General features: G+C 44.1%; 1 protein-coding gene across 2 annotated transcripts in view; it reads left to right on the top strand.

Moving 5' to 3' along the window:
• Positions 1-22036, top strand: part of Plxna2 (plexin A2) — a 199005-nt gene that overhangs the window by 84958 nt on the left and 92011 nt on the right. For both annotated transcript variants that reach the window (XM_052738096.1, XM_052738097.1), the window contains exon 4: positions 10789-10923. In XM_052738096.1, coding sequence (XP_052594056.1) covers positions 10789-10923 — 135 coding nt within the window. The remainder of the gene's footprint in view (positions 1-10788; positions 10924-22036) is intronic.

Raw genomic sequence — 22036 nt, forward strand, 5'->3', positions numbered from 1 at the left:
TTCCTCATAGCTAGGACTTACCAAGGCCATTTCTGGAGATACTTTATCATAGATGGTTCCTCAGGAGCCAGAACTCACCACCCCCTCAACGTTAGATCTGTTTATATTATAACTTGATAGGTATCTGTGACTTCCTTTTGATTCATCTATTTCCTTCTTTGAAAAAGGCCCAGGCCCTGGGTGCTGCTGAATAGTCACGGTTTAGGTCTCTCCTGCCTGGATCCCCTCACAGGCTACCCAGCCCTCAACCTTCAGGCCCTTTCCATTATTGTCCCTAGGAAGTTCTGGTATCAGACAAAATAAAGAATGTTTATTCCCACCTCTCTTAGAGGAATCTCTGTCAGGAGTGATTGCAGGTCAGTGCCCTGAAACCTCCAGGTAACAGCCAAAGGGGCTGAGATGAGAACCCATATGACCCCACTTCTCTCAGACACTCTCTCCTAGTATGTCCTGAACCAGAGTAGCCAGATACAGAACTAGGAGTCAGCACACACAAGGCTGGTCCATTGAACATACTCCTGCCTCCTTCTCATGCTTCTTTGCAGCTTCTCTGGTACTTCCCAGCTCACTACCAAACTGTCAAAAGCACCAAGAGGCAAAGTGCTGTTCAGTTAATGATCGCAGCCCCAGGAGAGGTATAGAGCTCTTTTAAGAGAAGCAAGTGTAGGGGGAATGGAGATGTGGGAGGGGCAGAGGGGGATGCTTTAGTGCTTGGCACAAAAGCCAGCTCTTTCTAAAGCACAGATTAGAAGTGGGCAGGTCTGCTCAGCTGCTTTCTTTGTGGGTGAAGTACTATAGCCACCTTTTCACTTTACTCCTTTTCGGGAAGTAAAAAGGGTCAGAGTCAGAATGCTGCCATCCTTTGATGGATCCATTTGCCTCAATGTTCTGGTCCCCAGCACAGACCCTGTAGAGGCCCTAGCAGTCCATTCCTTCTGCCCCAGAACTTGGGTCCACCTCCGCCACTCTCAGCAGTTGGGCCTAGACCTTTGGCTAGCAAGCAGTGCAGGAGCTGGCAGGGTCTACAGTAGTACCAAGCCTGGAAAGGCTGGAGATGTATGCAGTCTAGTATCTCCCCTAAGTCCTTAATCTGAGGAAAGACCCGTACTAAACACATGTAACTTCACTGGGAGACACACCCCCAGCTATGGGGCTGAAGGGCTGTCAGTGCAAGAGGAGGTAGCTTTGGGGTTAGATTAGTATCCTAAAGGTAGACCAAATTGTAAAATAAAGATGCAAAGACAAAAAAGCTGGGAAGACTTTTCGGTCAATGGGGACAATTAAGGGTTTTGTGTGTGTGTGTGTGTGTGTGTGTGTGTGTGTGTGTGTGTGTGTGTGTGTGTATGTGACACAGAGAGAGAGAGAGTTCTTTCAATATCCCAAAAGTGATGTACACTCAACATTTTCTTTTTTTAAATTATGAGACTGAGACAAGCAAGAGAAAGAAAATTACAAACATCTGAAATTTAAGGAATTTTGCATACAGAAAAGGCAGGATCAAATACGTGTTTTAAGAAGACTAATCTGGCAGTGTTGGGTAGAATAGATTAGAGAATGAATATGCTGGAGGCAAGGAGACTTCTCAGGTTATTGCAGTTGCAGAGATAAGAGGCAATAAAAACCCAGACCCAGTAGTTAGCAAAGAGACGAGACATACAACATGTGAATATAGTCTCCATTTCTCTTGGTCACACACATTTTCTGCACCATGGTACACACACTCCATGTATTTTGTTTTAAGAGTCCTTGTAAAATATCAGGTGGTCACTCTGCATCCAGACACAGGCCCTGGGTCAGGTCATAGTGCTCAAAGCCCCAGACTTCCATCCTGCAGCTCAAAGGCCACCTTTGGTGTTAAAGAGAGCAGATTACCATTCCAGATTATGCAACGTAGGGCAATCACAGACTATTGAAAAGAATGAGTTAATTTGAGAAGGTAATAACCTTTTTTAAGTTCCCTACCCTTTGCTCTTTTTCAAAACTGCAGATAGTCTTCTTGCCACCATGCAGGAAACAGCTGTGTGATCCTTCCCTGAAACAGCTTTCCAGAGGTCCTCAGCACTATACTGTGTAGGCACAGTTTCTAATCCAAGTGAAGGCAGTCCCCTCTTGTTTGACTTAAAGGAAACCAAGACCTCACAGAGGAGCATAGTGGAAGAGAGTTTCAGAACCAGGCCCAACCAACTTTAGGTTTTGCTCTGCCACTTTCTAGCTGCGATCAGCTATATACATATAACATTTCTTCCCTGTAAAGTGGGAGGGGGCCTACCTCATGGAGTTTGGGAGATTATTCATGTTCACACACCCTTAACCTTTAACACTGTGGATGAGATAGAATAGATACAAATAAATATATTTAATTAATAAGGAGAGAAAGCTATTCCAAAGCCTATGTATGTGGAAGTGCTGCCTTCCATGTCCTACCTCCTTCAGGGAAAGGAAACCAGCCTTTCTCAATGTGCCTACATCTAACCCTGCTATTCACCCATTCCAACACCTGTTGAGGAAGGCTGCCCTGCCCTCCACATGACCCCAGAGTCACTTCTTGGTCAAAATGCCTGGGCATCCCCAGGAAAAGAACCTGTGTGTGGTACTGCGAATGGAGATTCTTGCATGAGCTTTGGGTAAACAAAGACTCCTTGGTCTTGGCAGAAGTTCCTCATTACTCTTTATTAATTCCCCTTCCCTCCCTCCATCCTCATCCCTCCCAATTCTGTGTACTGTGTGAATTATAGCTTTGCCTCTGCATAATGTGATTTCATCTATGGCTGCTTAATGCTTCAGCTGACTCTTGCTGTGTTTATCTTAATGTTTCCCAGAACACTCTACTACTTCCTATTCCTGACAGTGTCTCTTGTTTCTAGCTCCTCAGACCTGCCCAGCCCTAGGGTTCTAGCCTTTTGTATAAGGTACAGGGCTGAGCCCTTAGAGAAGCCCCTCAACTGGACTTTGCCTTGGTTTCTTTCTGGTTTTTGTAGTTCAAACCCATTGAAGAGGATAGAACCGAGGATATAGATTCTTTTTGCTGCCAGGTCTTAATGTCACTCTCCCATGAGCAGTCAAGGGAAAGGCCCCAGGATGGGAACCTCATTGCTTCTAGGAAGCAAGATCTGAGTTTAACCATAGAAAGGTGAGAACAGAGCCCACATCTCATCCTGGAAGTGGCATCTATCAGTGACTGTTTGGCCATCTTCCCTTGGCCCAGGAGAGCAGAGAAGACCCAGTTTAGACCAAAACCCTGGCCTTCAGTGTTCTACCCACTCTCCAGCCACTTTCTCCAATCTAGACTGCATATTTACCTTATTCATTGTAATGCTCAGTAAATGTTTATTGACTTCTACCTTACATGCCAGGCTGTTAATAGTCAGACTGTTTCAAGATGCCAGAATCTAAAGAACTCTTTTCTGCATCCTAGGGAGAAGCCCATCATATCCTGACCCCACCCCACCCCCAAATCCAGATGCCTCTAGCCCTGTGAACCCCTCTGCTACACCTCCTGTTCTCCATTGAATATCTTGGGAAGTTTATAACAGAAACAGAAACTGAAATAATTATATCAGAAAATGGCGGTCTCCACTGTAAAAAGCCTTTGTGATTGACCAATACCTCTGCAGGGACCAGTGCTGGGAGCGTGCATATAGTACAGCAGGCATCTTAGCTCAACACATCTTAGTTGCCTCCTTTTTCATAGACAAGGGATTCTTGACCCCATCTCCCCTTTTTCTCTTTTCCCTTGGCTCAGTGTAACCCACAGGCTACTGAATCCCCCACCAATTATCAGAATATTTGGGGCCAGACACATAACTATCCTTCAGGGAGCCTTGGCCCGCTGAACTGTGACTTTGCACACTTTGTTACCTTTCTAGAGCTCTGAGGACAGAGCTGAGACCTGCAAGGTGCTCTGGGAGCTGCCACCACCCTCTCCTGTGTGTGTGTGTAACTGTATGTGTAGGAGGGAGGGAAGATCTCAGAGACTGAATTACCAAAGACTTCAATCTATAAATAATTCGGGTCATGGAGTCCTACAAAAATAAACTTCAGCTTGAATCCTCTCTCACAGCACTAAATGCACAGCTGCAGATGTGTGCTCATTAATTCACCAGAGTCTGAACTCTGAAAGCAGCACCAGACACCCCACCCACCTCTCCAAAGATTGGAACGTGCTTGTGTGGTACACATAAGCACACAAACACCACCTGTCAGATACACACAGAACATACATGATATACCAAACACACATACCACACATTAAACACAACATAACACATGGATATACAACACTACACAGACACATGGAGTTGCATACACATCACATACAAAGTATGTGTATGACATACCACACACACACACACACAATCATATACACAGACACATCACACACCAAACACATATATGCCACACACATACATACATGACATAGAGACACAACACAGAGAAAGAAAGACACACACATATCAAATACACGTAGACCACACCAGTTACACCATACTACACACATACAAATATATGACACATATCATACAGAGATACAAATGTGCACCATGCTACATATCAACTATGTAATATACCGCCTGTGCGTACTCACATACAGTTGCAGATATACCACACTACACACACACAACACAACATAACACACATGCGTGTACCATGCAAGCCCAGAGTTCTGAGCCAGAGCCAGCCAGTAATAACCTTAGAACAGAAGATGCTGTGAGTCTGTTCAAGTTACTATGGCACCTCAATCACTTTGCATCTGAATTCCCTTCCTCTCCTAAGTGCTAAGGTCCTAGAAACCAGATTTTCAAAAGATCTGGTTTCAAACCCAGTAATGCTACCTTCATGTTTGTAGCACACTTCACGTTTTCCATAGAAGTAATTCCAACCCTGGATCTTTGCTTAGGCTTCATCTCCTCCACAAAGCCTCTCCTCAGGGCCTCCCTCAAGGCAGATGGGCCACCCCGTCCTGAGTACTGCCATCTTTGTAGAAACCACCTCTCTTGAGGCTAACCCTTGAGTTTGTGAAGATGACTTGGGCTTTCCTGTCCCCATCCTGAGCTCTCTGAAGAAATGCAATATCATTTATCAGTTTCCTCTGTTCCCTAGTGCATCCTGGCTCATAGTAGACATGTAATAAATAAATAGAGGGTAGTACTGGAAATATTAGCTAATAACTCTTTTCATTTCCATGATATCCTTTTTGTGCTGAGAGAGAAGAGTAGCTACTCTCATCTGGCAGCTACAGAAACTATTATATGAACAAATAAAATGGCTTGCTGCAAGCCACGCACCAGTTAATGCGAAAATTGGGATTAGACTCTGCCATCACCAGAATCTTAGGCCCCAGCAATGTCTGTCAAACCCATTTTCCTTCCTAGATGGCCAAGATGATCCTTAAATCTACTGCTGACCAATAGCTCTTGAAAGCTATCATGACCATTGTTTCTGCTACTAACAGACTGCTAAACCTCACAGACAGGCTCTGTGATAGAATTAACTGGAAAAGAGACTGATACATAAGAATTGAGGAACCATAGGTAAGCCAGTCAGTTGTGCATGCTGGTCTGAATGAGATGTTCAGGGAAAGGGGTTGCCATTCATTTCTATGCAGACACAGCTATGATTTTAGAAGAAAGAAATAATAGTGTTAAAGTCTTTTCTTCCCTGCCCCTTGCCCTCCAAGAACAGACACTGTATTTCCCTGAGCCCTACCCAACTCACTCTTGCCCCAAAGCCAGCTCTATTAAACTGAATTTTAGTCCCCAACTAAATCCCTCCAATTAGATTCTGAGTTATTTTGTCCCTTAGAAAATAGGTAACAGTATACTATGATTGAGGAAGGCCTGAAAGATGAGAAGGTAGGGGACACTTGGATTCCAGGTCTTCCATCTACTCTGCTCAGCTATGCTGTCATCTTGACACTCATGTGAGAAGCCCCCTCCCACCCCAGCCTATGGTGGGACTCCAGCTCTATGAATCTCCTTACCTGTGTGACCATGGGGGTTCACACAACTCTCCTAGCCTCAGATTTATCATCTATAAAATGGGAATTAAACTAGGACTGACAACAGAGGAACCTGTAAGGATAAATTAGTTCATTCTTATTATGTTTTAAACAGTAACTAGCACATTTTAAGAGCTACACGAGTGGTAGCTATCAATAATCTATCAGGTCAACAGCTCCAATCTGACATAAACCAAGTATGTTGTCCTATCTTCAGGCAAGGTTATACCTAAACATGAAGCAAACTTAGTACCCTGTACTGAGAACCTGAAAAGGATAGCTTAGTCTCTTGGGGCTATTAGGTGTCTACGTTTAGGTGTCCCTATGGCAAGGGTTCTTATTGAAACACCCGTCAGTGTCCTTGCATGAATTTAGGTACATTTTGTCTCTTACTGTAGTAAACTGAGTCTTAGATTATATGCTTTCTGAACCTTGAGCAAGCAGCACAGCCTGGTAATGTCTACATGGCCATTGAGATCGAGCTCTCTCAGGAGAGATGTTGTACTACTAGAAAACATGAGCTGGTGGCATGGCATACCTTGCCATATTACCTCCCTGTTCCTTCCCACCTCAGCTTTTCCACTGACAGGATGTCAAGAACTTCTTATGTGGTCTACTCTGATTGGATTATAAAAATGGTCTATTTTAACTTATTAGTATCCTTTGGGTTATTTAAACCTGTCCCTGGGAATACAATACTAAAGAAAGCTTCCACTTTGTGGGACACCACAGAATAGACCAAATTGCTTGGCTTTAAAATCCCACTTTTGGAGCTAGAGAGATGGTTCAGCATTTAAGAGCACTGGCTGCCCTTGCAGAGGATAGAGGATCATTTCTCAATACCCCTATGACAGGTCATAACCACCTATAACTCCAGTCCCCGGGGATCTGACATCCTCTTATAGCCTCTTTGGGCACTGTAAGAATAGGATACACAGACATACATGCAGGCAAAAAACCCATACACATAAAATATAAATAAATATTAAAATCCCACTTTTGACCTGGTATACCCCAGCAGTTTCCTGCCATTAGCCATCTTGTGCCTGGTAGTGATGGAGGACAACTCTGTAGGTGAGAGCTCCTCTGCTTGCTAATGAGCAGTCTCTGTGTTAAATATATGCATCCCTGAACTGTCAAGGCCCAGAGTCTTGAACCTCAGAAGGTAGTTAAGAATGTGATTCTCTGTGTCAGATACTGAGTGGGCAGATTGCTTATTCTTGTTGCTTGCAGAAAGTTTTCACTGAGTCTCAGAGAGGTGACTCCCCTAAAAGTATTATGTGCCTTATCAAAAGTCAGAAGGGAATTACCCAAGTCCCAGGTCCACACTCTGCCCACTTAATGTGCCACCTCCAGGGGGAAAGGCATTTGCTGCCAGCTAACCTCCTACCTCCCCAGACCTGCCCCCTTTCCCCTCCTTCTGGTCTCTCTGGCCTTCTTTGAGTTTCTTGAAGGGTTACCTAAGCTTGTGGCTGATAACAGGGAGTAGATGGGTATTCAAGGAAGTGCTTATTTCTTGACCAATACTTTTCTTTCTAGGATTTGGACAGAATGAACTATAGCTTAGTTCAGGTGATTGCTCAGAATCTTCTGTTCTAGTTTGTTTTTTGCATTGGTATTTGAGAGTTACACAGACTTGATTCTGGTATCTCTGGTTCATTAAATGATTATGGTGGCAGAAAGGAAATTTTCAAAGCATCTCACTATGTCTCCAGTACAGTGGGAAGGTAAGGGACTAGCCATCATGGAACATAACTGCATGTGTGATGCACCTTGTTGCCTTGCATGGTACTACCTGGTCCCTGGGACTACAGAGGTGGGGCCTGACATGTTGTATTTATTCTTCCTTCTTCTGACTTTATGTTCAGACATTGCTTTGGGGCTCATAGCCAATTCCAGATGAGTGGGCAAGGTGGCTGCTCAAGCTGACAAGGGCAAACAAGCTTCCTGTGGCAGGATATCCAAGGCCTGGCCTAAGGGGAGGGACTGCTTCTGCAGCTCTTGAGTGGAACTGGAGACAGCTCTCTTTGAGAGAAGAATTGGTATGAGGGTAGGGAAATTTCCTTTTGGATATGACACTTGGCTGACTCACACAAGAACCAAAGTCAGAGTATTCTCTGTCATGGAGACAAAATTGAGCCAAGTCAACAGGAAGTCATATAATGATCATGTCTTTCCTCAGGCCCAACAACTTCTGTAACTTAAAGCTGCTATTTTTTTTTGTGACAACTTTTAGAAATTTAAGCCTGTTGATCCAAATGAGAATTCTGATTTGAATAGTAAAGAGGCTCCTTTTAATTGTTGGGGGTGATACCATGTGGAGACTAGTGATTAGTTCTTCCTTCTGCCTAAATCTCCAGGTTAGGAAGTGGATATCTCAGCCCTGTAACATCATGACTAACTCAGTGTTTTCCTCAGTTGTATGAAATAAATGCCCATCCTCATCCCACCTCTGGAAGGAAGAGCTTTGGTAACAGTTGTCAAATTAACTGCCTTTAATGAAGAGAGACTACTAAAGTGATAGAAAAGGGGTGATGGTGGAGCGTAGGGGAAAGAAGAATCAACCCACAGAGGAAGAACCATGGGTAGCAATGGCTAAAAGAATACTCTTAGTTCCATTGAGCTAACCCCTGCAATTTCAAGCCAGAGCTCCTAGGTTACCTGCCAAAGCAGTGGGAGCATAGGATCCTAGGCTAGATCCTAACCCAGTTCCTGTCCTTGAGATCCAGGTAAAAGGCCTCAGGCCGTTGGGCACCCAGTCTCAATAGGCTCATGGTCTATTCGCCCTCACCTCCAGCCCATCCCAACAGGTACATGCCATAACCAATCTTAGGCCCCTTCATTGTGCCACTCTCAGGAAGTGCAGAGGTGGAAGTGGTAGTTGGCATCACACTCCTTTAACTCTGTAGTAAATAGTGTAGCTGACCCTCCCCACCTAGCCAGGCAGAACTGAATTCTCCTCTGCTCACTATCTGTGTTACTGTGGTATCAGGCCCAAGGTGAACCCTTGAAATAACTACATCATGGTGTCCCACCCTTAGAAATTCTCAGAGTATGAGGATTACTTAGGTAGAAAAAAGAAACAGTTAAAGAGAAGAGAATGGAAAGGTGTAGAAAACAAAGCAATTCTACCTATCTTGTAAATATCTTTGGATCTCACTAAAGAACCAGAATTATCTGTCAGCTGGTTCATAGTTCGTATCCTTTCAAAGGTGTTTCTCAAGCATTCCCCTGTATCTATCACAATCTGTGTCTGAGCCTCATCCAGGTCCTCAGAGGGATATAGGGAAAGTGGAAAACACATATCCACCTTCACAATGTTAATGACTCTACACATATTGGAAGCAATTAAAGAACAATTCAAATAGTAAGTCAATACATGTTAGCTAATACATATACAGTGAACAAATCAATTGATTATAATCTTAGGATACATGTCTAATAGAAAAAAAGGGCACCAGCCAATGTAATTAATTATCAGAGGGCAGGGGCCTTCTCAGGGGAGGCAACTCTTGAGTCAGGAGGTATGTAGGTAGAATGGGACAGGGAAGCTGGAGTAGGAGAATGGGTCCGGGGTGAATGGCAAGCTGCTGATATGAGATGGAACTGTGGATGGAGCCCATGCACACCAAGGACTCCTTGCCAACAACTCCTTACATGAAATTCTTTCCTTGAGGACATATAGGGATCAGCCAGATTAGTCTTTCTCCACCTTCTGTGCAAACAGCCTCAGCATTACTGGGAATCTCCCACCAAAACAGAGGCTATGGGTTTGGCTCAGCCACACACTTCCCAACCCCTCCAAGCAATTCTGAGTGTGGCAGGATAAGAGCATTAGGTTATCTTGCTGTTTCTCAACCTTGGCTGTGCTTCTGCCTAGGGAGCTTTTAAGCCAGGTGATACTGCCTGGACCATACTCTCAAAGATTCTGATTCATGGCATGGGTCCAGTTCTGAAATTCACATTTTTTTTTAAACTCACAAGATAAGATCAAGTATGTAGCCTGGGCAGAGGAGCCTTAGGTGAATGATGACATTAAGGTCCTTTTTGTTTACTGTCCTGGGGTGGGTCAAAAGAAAAAAAAGCATACTTCATCTCCCTATGTAACTTACAAATACAGCCAACTGGCATCTAGGGGCAGAAAGATTTACAAGGCCCAAAATCTTCAGTCTTCCAATGATGACAACAAGGTTTTTGATGATCTGCATAATTATCCCCCCATGTCAGCCTAATACAGGGTATTGTATGTAGATACTGACTCTCAAATCTATGGTAAGTATACATATACACACTCACATAGACACATCACAAATACTGTAAATGGATGTAAATGCACACAGGAACATCTGCACAGGGACAGTCAGACTCTTTCATGTGCATTCAAACACAAATCAACCACCATTAGGAATCCCAGACCAAAACTGGGCATGGTGATGCATGATGCATGCCTGTAATTCAAGAATTGGAAAAGCTGAAGGATCATGAGTTAGAGCACAGACTGGGTTACACAGTGTAATCCTGGCTCCAAATAAGTGAAAGAAAGGAGAAAAAGGAGACAGGGAGGGGGAAGAAAGAAGGAGAGGGGGAAACAAGGTAGGAGGGAAATCTCAGGCCCTGCACACTGAGAGTGATTGAGAATAGATTAAGAGTTTAACATAAGTAGCACTTCTTTCAGAGCAATGACCTGAAGGGGTAGCAAGTGTCTTTTGTAAGCCACCCCTCCAAGTAGAAGCAGATGGTCACTGAGAAGGCTGAGTGTCAGTACTAAGGGGAATTTGTTTTTCTTGCAGATTCGAGCTGATGGTCCTCCCCATGGCGGGGTCCAGTATGAGATGGTCTCTGTGTTCAAAGATGGGAGCCCCATCCTCCGGGACATGGCCTTCTCTATCAATCAGCTCTACCTGTATGTCATGTCTGAGAGACAGGTAAGTGCTGATACACATTTCTCCTTTCCAAACTCTAGGAAACCTCTGATAGCCTATCAGCTGTGGTCAGAAGTTATTCTGTCCTACGACAGAGACTCTGAGCTTACTGTGCAGGGTTTCTGAGAAAGGCAGAGCCCTGTGGCATTTGCAGAGAGGTAGAGGGAGGCTGCAAGGCCAGCCTCTTCCCGGAGACTTCTTTCTAGGCCACAGCCCCTGTCTGGGTGAGTGATAAAAAGCCCTGCAAGAAAAAGCTAGACTGAGCCCCACAGCGTGGTGTGATTAGGAGGTAGATTTACTGCTCCTGGGCCCACAGAGTTGGCTGCTCATGAGAACCAAAGAGGTGTAAATAATCTAGGCCTTCAGGCTGAGCTGGCTCCTGGAAGACAGGACTGAGATGGGGCCCTAGAAGGAAATCAAATCTTGTCCTGAGTCTGAGATTGGATGCAGGATGGAGCTGGTCAGTTCTGGAAAGCTGAAACTACCTACAAAGGTTGGAAACCCCACAAGAGAAGCCTCAATCCTTTGCAAAGTAGCAACTGAGCAAGCCTATCTTCCTTGACCTAGGGAAGGAATTATTCTTCAGCTCATATTTTTTTCTCCATGTGTATGAAGAGGAAACTATGGGAAGAAAAGGAAGCAGGGATGATGGGGTTTACCAGACCCTCAGAGGAAGGAAACTAAGTGAAGTGCTTAGCCATGGCTGGCCGTTTTTATCCTCTTGATCAGGAGATAACCATGGATCAGCAGCAGCCATGGTATTATCCTTTTCCTGAGGAGGACAAAAAAGAAAGAGGTTGTCTCAGAGCTAAGGCTATGCTGACTGACGAGGAAGACAACCAAGCTGGAGGACCCACCCCTTCAATAGGTATCTCCTATGTCTTTCTTGAATGTTCCTCAAAGACTCCAATGTCCTTGGTCAGCTTCACCCTTCCCAGAGTTCTGTGTGTTCTCTTTTCAGAGATAAAGAATCTGGATCAAGGGATGACAGATGAGGGGCTGACCTGGAATGAAGAAAAGGGGATGGGTGCATGGTGGCATTAAGGAAAGCAGTGATGCAGCTCTAACTTGAAAATTACTTCTTGAGAATAGGTGACACAAATCATATGCTAATTGCATGCAAATAACATCCAGATCCTCTTGAACCCACCTGTCTTTTCTACCTTTATTCGTGTAGCCCCTGCAGTTGAGGCATAAACAGACCCAGTTGAGAGCTTACTAGAACTGCGGGAAGTTTTGCCAACCCAGAGTGGGTAAGGCAGTCCTAGAAATAAACCTTGGCCTATTAGCCCAATAAAATAGCCAATGGGTCTTGGAAAAGGGTTACTGGACAGATAATTATTGGGAACAAAATACTGGGAAAATATCAGAACAAATGAGGCTTGGTTGCTACCCTTAAATTGATTATAATCTAATGAGGGAGACATGTCCCCAGAGATCTGTACCATCAGATACATTTCTATGGGTGCTCTGCATTTTTCTCCTATTCTCTTGTTTTTTAAGGTAGAAACTTCTTTGTATTTATTGGATGGAGGTGTATGTGTATATTCATGTGTTATGTATGTGGAGGCTAGAGACCAATCTCGTGTCAATCCTCAGGCACCATCTACTTTGTTTCTTGAGACAGTGTCCTTCACTAGCCTAGAACTCAACAAATAACTAGGCTGATATGTTTGTAAGCCCTTGGGTTTATCTTCACTATGCTCCCTACTACTAGAATTATATATGTTTCTTTTGTTTACATGGGTCTGGAGGTCCAACTCAGATCCTCATGTTCATATAGCAAGCACTTACTGATTGAGCCATTCTCCCAACCCCCAAAGAGTTATTTTTAATTAAGAAAGTAGATGTTTCCCATTCAAATCCAAGCACTACATTTTAACAACAATCACAACTCATCAAATCTTCCTGTCCAAAATATAACACCCTGTAGCCATATGGCCAACACCCAGATGCTTCTACAGAACTACCTACAGACAGCAGGATGGAGGGACAGAGAGGTAGAGCCAGGTGAAAGGGTGGCCACATGGGATGAAGAGACCTTGCTTTGGTAGTATTTTCAGATACTCTGTATGCCTAAGGATCAAACAGATCTGGGCAAGAACTTACACTTGGGTTCCCTGAGCCTATTGACACATGAAAACCAAGGTACAAATAGCAATGACCAATGAGAGTTTACAGTGAGTGGGAAAGTGCCAGGGCAAAAACAAAACAAAAGGTAGCATATCTTTCTCAAATGGGATGCTTTTTGAAAATAATGTGATAAAATGCAGGCAGAAAGGGATGTAGTTCAGTGGCAGAGAGCTTGCCTGATGTGCTCAAGTCCTGGGCCCTATTCCTAGCACTGCACAGGTGGCTGTGAAGAGAGGCTGGGTCAGAAATGAGGCTGTTGGGGTAGGCTTCAAGTTCATAATGGGCCCTTGGTCCATATCTGAAAGCATCAGCCCTAACCACATCAAGTGTTCAAGTATCTCGTTTATAAATATTTCTTCCTTCCTCCTGTCTTTTGTGTCAGATGCCCTGTTCTTGTTATAGTCAGAACCAGACAGATTGAGTAGCAGCCAGCCATGGGGACCTGAAACTGGAAGCCTTTGGGTTTAATGCCATGGGGCTGAATCTGGTCAAGTGAGATATTAGTAGGAGCTCCCAGTACCAAGTGGAGTGGGGCAGTCAGGAGGCTGAGAGGGATTTGTGGTGGAGCTCAGAAGCCTGTCACCTGGGGAGCTGTAAATCATGCAGAAGCAGCAGCCAGGTGACTTCAGCAGGGGTAATCCAGGGCTGAGGGCCAGGAGCAGCTCATGAGGCCCATCTGTCTGAGGCCATGGAGCAGAGTATTGACACTCAGCATGGCCTCGTAAAGGACACAGTTTAATGTGTGCTAGGAGGACAATCAGTAAGAACAAAGTCAGGCAGCCTGTTTTCTCTCCCAGTGTTTGTCATTACTTTTCACATTATCCCACAACCTTAGCTTATGCCTTTGTTAATGAAAGGATGTGAATCAAATAATGAAGTATCTCTGAAGCCCCAAGTCCTGGGTCCCATCTCACAATTTTATAGCTGAGTTGCCTTGTACAAGTCACTTAATCTCAGTGTATCTCATGCAGAAAAGTGAGATCAGTTGAGAAAACAAATGAAGACTCTCTTCTTATTCAGCATCAAAGGCCACATACGTACCCATATGTGACTCCATATGGCACCTCCAGCCCTCACTCTCTATAATCCCATTACTGGGTACGTAGAGGTATGGTTATTAGGATGAAGAAAATGGCATGTGAGAGATAGCTGGCCTGGCCTGAGCCAAGAGGCCCAGGTTCTGGAGCCTAGTCCTGACTCTATCAACAGTTTCCTAGGGGGCTGGTCTATTAACTCCTCAGGGACTTAGAAAGGTAAACTTCCAAGACAGAGGTCAGTCTAATTCTGGCATCTCTCAGATCTTAGCAAGACTTAGCAAAGTCTTGGCTTGGGACTTTTAAAAATAAAGTTGGAAATAAATGTATTTTTATTATTGTTGAATCAACAGAATATAATGTCTTCCTTGATACTTTAATCTGTGTTTTTCTTATAGTTTTCAATATTATTCTTTTCTTATACGTCTTCGATAGTTCTTGTGCTGTGAAGTCTTTAGGAATAATCCTGGGGTTCTGGTAATTTTTCTTTGGTGTTTTTTGCTCAGTTTATAATGTGTCTACACATGAATAAAAAGTACCTTTTCATCAATTATTGGTGAAATTTGGCTGATTGTTTCTTTTTCATTTAACTCTGTATGATTTCTATGGTCATTTTGGGAGGACAGAACTGACATTCTAATACAGTGGTTCTCACAACCTGTGGTTGTGACCCTTTCACAGCCCTTTCACAGGGGTCACCTAAGACCATCAGAAAAGCACAGATATTTATATTACGATTCATAAAAGTATAAAATTACAGTTATGAAGTAGCAATGAAAATAATTTTATGGTTGGGGGTTACCACAACATGAGGAACTGTATTAAAGGACCTCAGCACTAGGAAGGTTGAGAACCACTGTCCTAATAGATAAAATAACCATAATTAGGTTATTGTCATGAAGTGTCTCTTCTGCTGCTTAAAGTGTTTATTGAAGCATACATTAATAATTTTCTAAATTATTTTTTCAAATAACTTCATTGTAATTTGAATTTTATTTTCTCAGTTTTGGAACACATCTCATACATAGATCAATTTTCATGTTCTTCTGCAAATAATGTGCTCAGTAGCAACATAGATATGCTTGACATTAGATTACAAGATCTTTCTGAAGGAAAGATGGATGCAGCCAAGTGCTCCTAAGAGAATCTTCCCACCAGGCGGCGGCGGTGGTGCATGCCTTTAATTCCAGCTCTCGGAAGGCAGAGGATCTCTGTGAGTTTGAGGCCAGCCTGGTCTACAGAGTGAGATCCAGGAAAGGCACCAAAACTACACAGGGAAACCCTGTCTGGGGGGAGGGGGGGGAAGTATCTTCCCTTATCCATGATCACTATACTGAATAGGAATTTGGTAATCAGAGAGTATGTTCATGGGCCAAGAAAGTATATGTTTCCTGTTACTGTAACAAAATATCTAAGACTAGGTAACTTATAAAGTGAAGATGTCTGTAGGCCAAAGTCAAAACAGCATGGTATAATTCCTCGTAGGGGCCATTTACCTGTGTCACAGCATCTTAGGAATTATCAATGACATGAACATGCTTGAGAAGGGGAGATCACATGATGAGACCAGAAGCCAGAGAGCTGGGGAAGGAGCTAGGGTTGCTCTTTAACAGCACTTTTGTAAGAACCAGTATCTTCCCAAGGACAGCACCTTCAATGATTTAATTACATACCACTATCTGTCCCCTTAAAGCCCGTATAGTACTTTATAGCTTGTCAGGCTTGTGGAGCACACTCAAGACATATCCAAATTTCATAGGACATGATGGAAAGGATCCTTTCTATAATTTCACTTTGTAATACACTATGGGCAATGTAATCTTTTTTTATTAAAAAAATTTTTTTATTCATTTTACGTACCAACCACAGATCCCTCTCTCATTCCTCCTCTCGCTTCCCCTCCACTTAGCCCCCCACCCCCCTACCCTCTACCCTCATCCACTCCTCCAAAAGGATAAGTTCTCCCTTGGGGGAGTCAGCAAAGCCTGGTACCAACAGCTGTGGAACCTGCATGGGACTGGACTAGACCCTCTGCATACGGGCAATGTAATCTTATGTCTTCCCTCTATCTTCCTGTTCTCCCACCCTTTCCCAAAGATGTGATACCTGTAATATCCTCGGGACAGTGTGAGAGTAGAATCAGTTTTCCAATTCTACCTTGAGAGGTTTCCATCTCTGTGCAAAGCTAGAACCATCCAATCTAGCACTCAGATATTTCTCTCTCCTCCTCCTCCTCCTCCTCCTCCTCCTCCTCCTCCTCCTCCTCCTCTTCTCTCTCTCTCTCTCTCTCTCTCATGTGTGTGTGTCAATTAACTAAATGTAATTAAGACATAGTACTAGTAAGAAGTGTTGAGTCATTAGTGCCACTGCCTAACAAGTCAATGTTAATGTACTCTTAATGGATCTATGGCTTAGCCAGTCCCAGGGGGAAACTTGGAAACAAAATTCTAGTCCTGCTGTTAATTGCCCAGGTGTTCCATCAAGAGAAGGCTAGCTCTTCCCTAGAAAGCTACTCCAACTTCAGCAGTATGTCAGCAGATGTCATGAACAGGAATACCACTTGCTCCCAGACCCTCAGCGTCTAATGGAAGTCAGTCAGCGAGGCTGGGAACGTTAGGCTGGGAGCCAAGTAAAACAGCAAGTAAGACGATGAAAAGAAGAGGCACAGCCTGCTTCCAACCCAGCTTGTCAGGCTGGCCACTCCCAGAAAGGGAATACCACTCTGTCCTCAGGGTAGATGGGAAAAGAGTGTAGGAATGGAAGCAATTATTCTATTTTATACTTTAATTAGATTGAATTAGCAGAGGGAATAGAGGCATAAAATGATCCAGCGAAGGGTGAAATGGAAAAGGAGAGTCACCGTGCAGAAAGGCTCCATGCAGGCTGGAGAGAGCCTTGGGAAGAGCAGAGGGGAGAGGGCTGGGGGCCTGGGATTCGACTCTTCGTTTGGAGGCCTAGAGAGGACAAATCCCATGGAGTTTAAGATTTGGTGTATATGAATGACACCACCATTGCACAGCCACTTATGTAACTTCAGAAAATTATGTAATTTTCCTCTAAGCCTCAGTTGTTTTACCTGTGTAATAGGTCTAATAAAGCAGTGTTCTGAGGATAACAGATGTAAAGTGCCTTGTGTGTCTCCAACATGCAGTCTGGGCTTTCATCGTCAATGGTATTTTTAATAAAACTTCCTGGTACTTCAGAGAGGACCAGAAGTGTTTGTTATAAACTATGGCTGGGGAAAGCCCTGCTCCCAACAATGGCTTGCAGCCTGTCATCCCAGTGGACCACCAGAAGACTCTGGCCTGGCCAAACTGGGCTGCATTTTCATAACCTGTTATTTACTTTTAAAAGCCAGCAATGTGCCCAGTAGACCAAATAGTTCCTCTCTCAGAACACCGAGAGGCAGCCTATAGTGAGGCCAAGAGGCCAGAATATAAGCATCTGATGGAGAGGAGGGAGATGTTTCCAGCTAGGTTATCCCCATGCCATAGGCCACATGTATGAACATCTGGTTTTGAAGGGACCCTCCAGGGGCCTCTCCAAGTATGTAACCAAGCCCCAAGCTCAGTGACAAAGACAGAATAAACCTCTTCTGCCTGTGAACACTCAGACCCAGTCCAAGTGGCCTTATATATACCAGTGGTTATTGGCACACTGTTCTGTTTACTATATTACAAACCACCTCAAACTTTATGGAGATAACACAGACATCTTTTCACAGCCTTGGGGGAATGACATAAACAGATAGAGTAACTAGAATGATGGTAGGATGTCTGGAGAGATGGCTCAGCAAAAAGTATGTACTGCTCTTGCATAGGACCTGAGTTCAGTTTCCAGCACTCCTGATGGTCAGCTGACAACCACCTATAACTTCAGCTCCAGGGAATCTGATATCATCTCTGGCCTCCATGGGCACTGTACTCAAATGCGTACACCCCTACCACCACCACCCGCATACATGAAACTTAAAAATAAACAAGGGGCTAAGACTGGACTTTTGACTGGACTGGCATCAACCCATTTGCTTTGGGCATCCTTAAAACATGGCAATCCCAATACAGTTTCTGACACAGTCTCTAACATGTTTGACATGTTAGCTGTTGACTCTGAGAATGAGAAACCCTAACAAATAAGACAGAAATTGGATTAGCTTTGGAAGTCTCCTCATCTCTTTTACTTGCCTCCACTCTAGTGACCATCACCCCCAGAGATTTGTGTGTGTCCATAGATACAATTTAAGAAACAAGACTAGGGAGTGATCAACTGCATGATTCCCTGTCTGCCAGGGCCCTGGGCCACAGAACACCAGAGCTGACCAAGACTTCAGAGATGGCCTATTCTGATCCCAGATGAGAAATACTCTATGGGTACTTTTAGTATTGCAAGCATCCAGCACTTAGATCCAGGGTCAGCACAAGTGTATGAGGACACACCAATGGTTTTCCATCAAGCTGCTTATTGGCTGAGGTTATGTGAGTCCCAAAAAATGGCTACACTGATGTTTTTAGCCCTAAAAGTGCCTCTGGGAAATGGACTCTGTCAGGAGCAGATCACAGTAGAGGGACATTCCTGGTCAAAACATGGACCTTCCTGTGACAACATTGTCCCAGCTCTCAGGCATAGATCTTGCCCATGACATGGAGAAGTATTCCTCACTCTGCATACTTGCAGGATATTAACAGGTTCACCACCCTGTCTTAAGAAGTTTGCAAGTGGTAGGGCAATGAGAACTTCACCCTGGGGTTATCAGACACAGACTACGAAGCACCCCCTTCCAGTGGGGGCAGAGAACTAACTCTAATGTCTCCATCTCTGCCCCCCCCAACCCTCCCCCAACACACATACTCTTTTGCCTGTGTGGGTGTGGAAAGAACCTGGAGGTCAGAGCAGTTTCCTACCTGATGAGATGGCAGTACTCAGCCAGCTTCACTAAAGAACCAATTTTGTTTTCACTGGTTTGGAGGAGTCCCTTTGAATAATTACAAAGCTGGTTCTAGAACCAAAAATAACCATTTTCAAAAGAGCTATGTTCACGCTTGAGATAGTAAGCCTGCTACCTGTAGCCAAAGCGGCTGAATTTCTAAGCCCCCTAAGTTACCCAAGTACCTTGTAAGGGAAACAAAAACTGAAGAACTGTACTTCCAGATTCGTTGTCCCCTGCATCCTGACACCTCAGACTGTTAATTTTGGTTGTGGTTATTTATTTAGTCCAGGAGAGAAGAAAGACTTCCCCAGTGTAGACAGAGCATGCCTAAATGTGGTTTTACAAGGCAAATGGTGTCTATCATAGGCATCCCCCTTTTTCTGGCCTGAGAGCCTTGGCTCAGCTACAGGGGGAACATGAAAATAGGGTTGGGGGTTGCCAGAGAGTTGAGCCTGAGGGACTTGATGAATTACGGAGTTTGAGGATTAGGAAAGTGAGGATAAGAGAGTTTCTGCTTCACTTTTGAGTTAGAATGTGTCACTTTCAATCCAAGCCTTTGGTGCACACATGTTTCTGTTTAAGGATATGGAACCCCATGTGGCCTGGGAGTTGAGTCTCACTCAGATCAGTGTCTTTCCCAAAGAAAGGGCAGAATCCTGCTTACAGGAGCACAGTACAAGGAGCCAGCCGTGGCCTCCTCCCCCTGGGTTTTGATTTCCCTCATCACCAGCATCAAGGAGCCCAGAAGCTGACCCTGATCATTGTTGGCTATTAATATTCTCTTGGAGCATTTTTTTAAAAATAAATGTTTTCACCTGAGGGAGAAGAACTGCTAACCTACCCTATTAATCAGACACTTGGATTGCTGTATTTTAGAGAGAGAATTCCAGTCTCTTATTTTAAAGTCCTTTGGTTTGGAAAGAAGTGATTAAACACAATGCTCAGGCTGGACAGACTGGTGCCAAAACCCCGCATTGCTCTAAATGGGCAGGGGCCTGGGGACCGTCTTCTGAGCTTTGGCAGGGCCTTTGATTTCTCTTTCTAGTAACTGCTGATGGCTGACACCCTGGCTGCCCGTAGTGATCCTCCAAGGACAGGAGGATGGAAAATTACTGGATCTTAATTCCAGATGCCCAGAGAAAGGACTCACTTGTCCCGGCTATAATCTGAATCATAAGGAAAACCAGGGGTAATGCTGGTTAACCTGGCTCAGCCCGGCATTCCTTTACTAACTTAACCATGGCTTCATTCAGCATATGCAAAAGGAAGCACTGGTTGTGTGTACAAAGTTTTAATTTAAAAAATTTAAAACAACCTAGGCCCCAGAGAGTCACTGAAGATGTTCCCAAGAGTCAAATTAAACTGGGAGAGATTTGCATATCATTTGCATATACAGCCTCTTTCATTCAGTAGACCATTAAGTGTCTACCATGTATAATGCATAGCTTTGTCCACTGGTAAGTCATTTGCATATGCAGATTTGGACAAGGCTGTCTTTCTAAGGAATGGTCCAGCAAATATCTTATAAATAGGTCTGCCCTGGAGATAGTCTCCTTATGATTTCTTCCTGTTCTTTTCACTATAACAACAGTGCTATTAAGTGTTGGTTTTGTGTAGAGATAAAAAACAGGATACCTACCCTAGGGAGGGTCATCAAATTCTACAGTAAGGAGTGAAATGAATGTAGGTTACAGAGAGAATGTGGGCAGGGTGCTCAGTGACTGAAGCAACTTGAACCCTTTAGGAAGTGCTCTCACTAATTCCTTCAGGTTTAGAGTCTCCAGAAGAGATCTCTTTGTCTTGACACACAGATCCAGAACTAGTGAGCCTTAGAGATTATCTAGAGAAGGGCAGCCCTTTGTTTCACAGAAAAGAGGGCCTAGATCTCAGAAGTGACTTTGAAAACAAAGAATATACCTTTAAAGAAGCTGACAGTCACCTGCTATGAGCAGTTATCAAGAACTTGGTTAAGTCCTCCTTCACCACTAACTGCACTGAGGCCTTGAGCAAGCTGTTTCACCTCTCTGCTTCAGTACCCTCATCTGTAAATGGGCATACTTGTGGACTCTGCTTGAGTGTTCAATGAATTAATTCAATGAATTAATGCACTACGGGCACTCAGAGAAGCACCTGGCGTGGCATGCCTGCTTAATACATGTTAGCATTGTAATTATGTTTTTATGGTTATGTCCCATGCCTATCACCAGGCCAAGTTCTGCAGAGCAAGACTCAACTTACAACCACACCTATAGAATAAACTCTACTGGCTGTCTGGCCTCTCAGCTCTGCTTTACTTAAGATGTGTTGAAATCTAACATTTATGCCAATGTTTTTCTTCTTTTAGTTTACAAACATGACCTCAACTAATGAGTATTATTTTCCCAGACTTTTCTATAGATAAGAAAACTGAAATTAAGTCTGGCTTGCTAATTTGCCCAGAGCAGCAAAGCTGGCAAACAGCAGCACTGGGCCTCTGCACCAGGCCTCCTCAGTGGAAGCTCCTTCACTGTGCTGAATACAGTGCCCCCTGCTGTGCCTGCTCCCATCCTGCAATTTCTTCATCAAGTGCCCCAGGCTCTAGGAAAGGCAGGCCCCTCCTAACCTGGCACTCTCAAGGAGGTGGGAGTCTGTTTAAAAACCCAATTAAAGAATGCCAATACTGTTCCAGAGCCCAGACTCATTCAAGGAGCAGCAGAAGAAATACCCCTGGACAGAAAAGAAAGCATCCTGTCCAAGGAGGTTGGTGCACTGCCCTATGTAGTGTATAGCAGACTAGTGTCCTTCCAAGAATACTCTCTCCTCCTTAGGGCAAACTGAAAGACAATCACCAATGTCAGACCAATAAGGAATGTAAGCCCCCTGGATGTTTAATGACGTAAACAAGGTGTTCGTAGGGTTCTTAAGGGTAGAGCTATGAGTGAGGTGCAAGTCTGGGCAACAGTAAAGCCTTTTGGACTTGCTGCCCTTCCCATCCCCACCAATGCCATTCAGAGACCCCAATGTGATCTCATGACTCCCTGTG

The sequence above is a fragment of the Peromyscus californicus genome, unplaced genomic scaffold (genome assembly GCF_007827085.1).
Source record: "Peromyscus californicus insignis strain IS unplaced genomic scaffold, ASM782708v3 Scaffold_14__1_contigs__length_90479793_seg_2, whole genome shotgun sequence".
Lineage (NCBI taxonomy): Eukaryota > Metazoa > Chordata > Mammalia > Rodentia > Cricetidae > Peromyscus > Peromyscus californicus.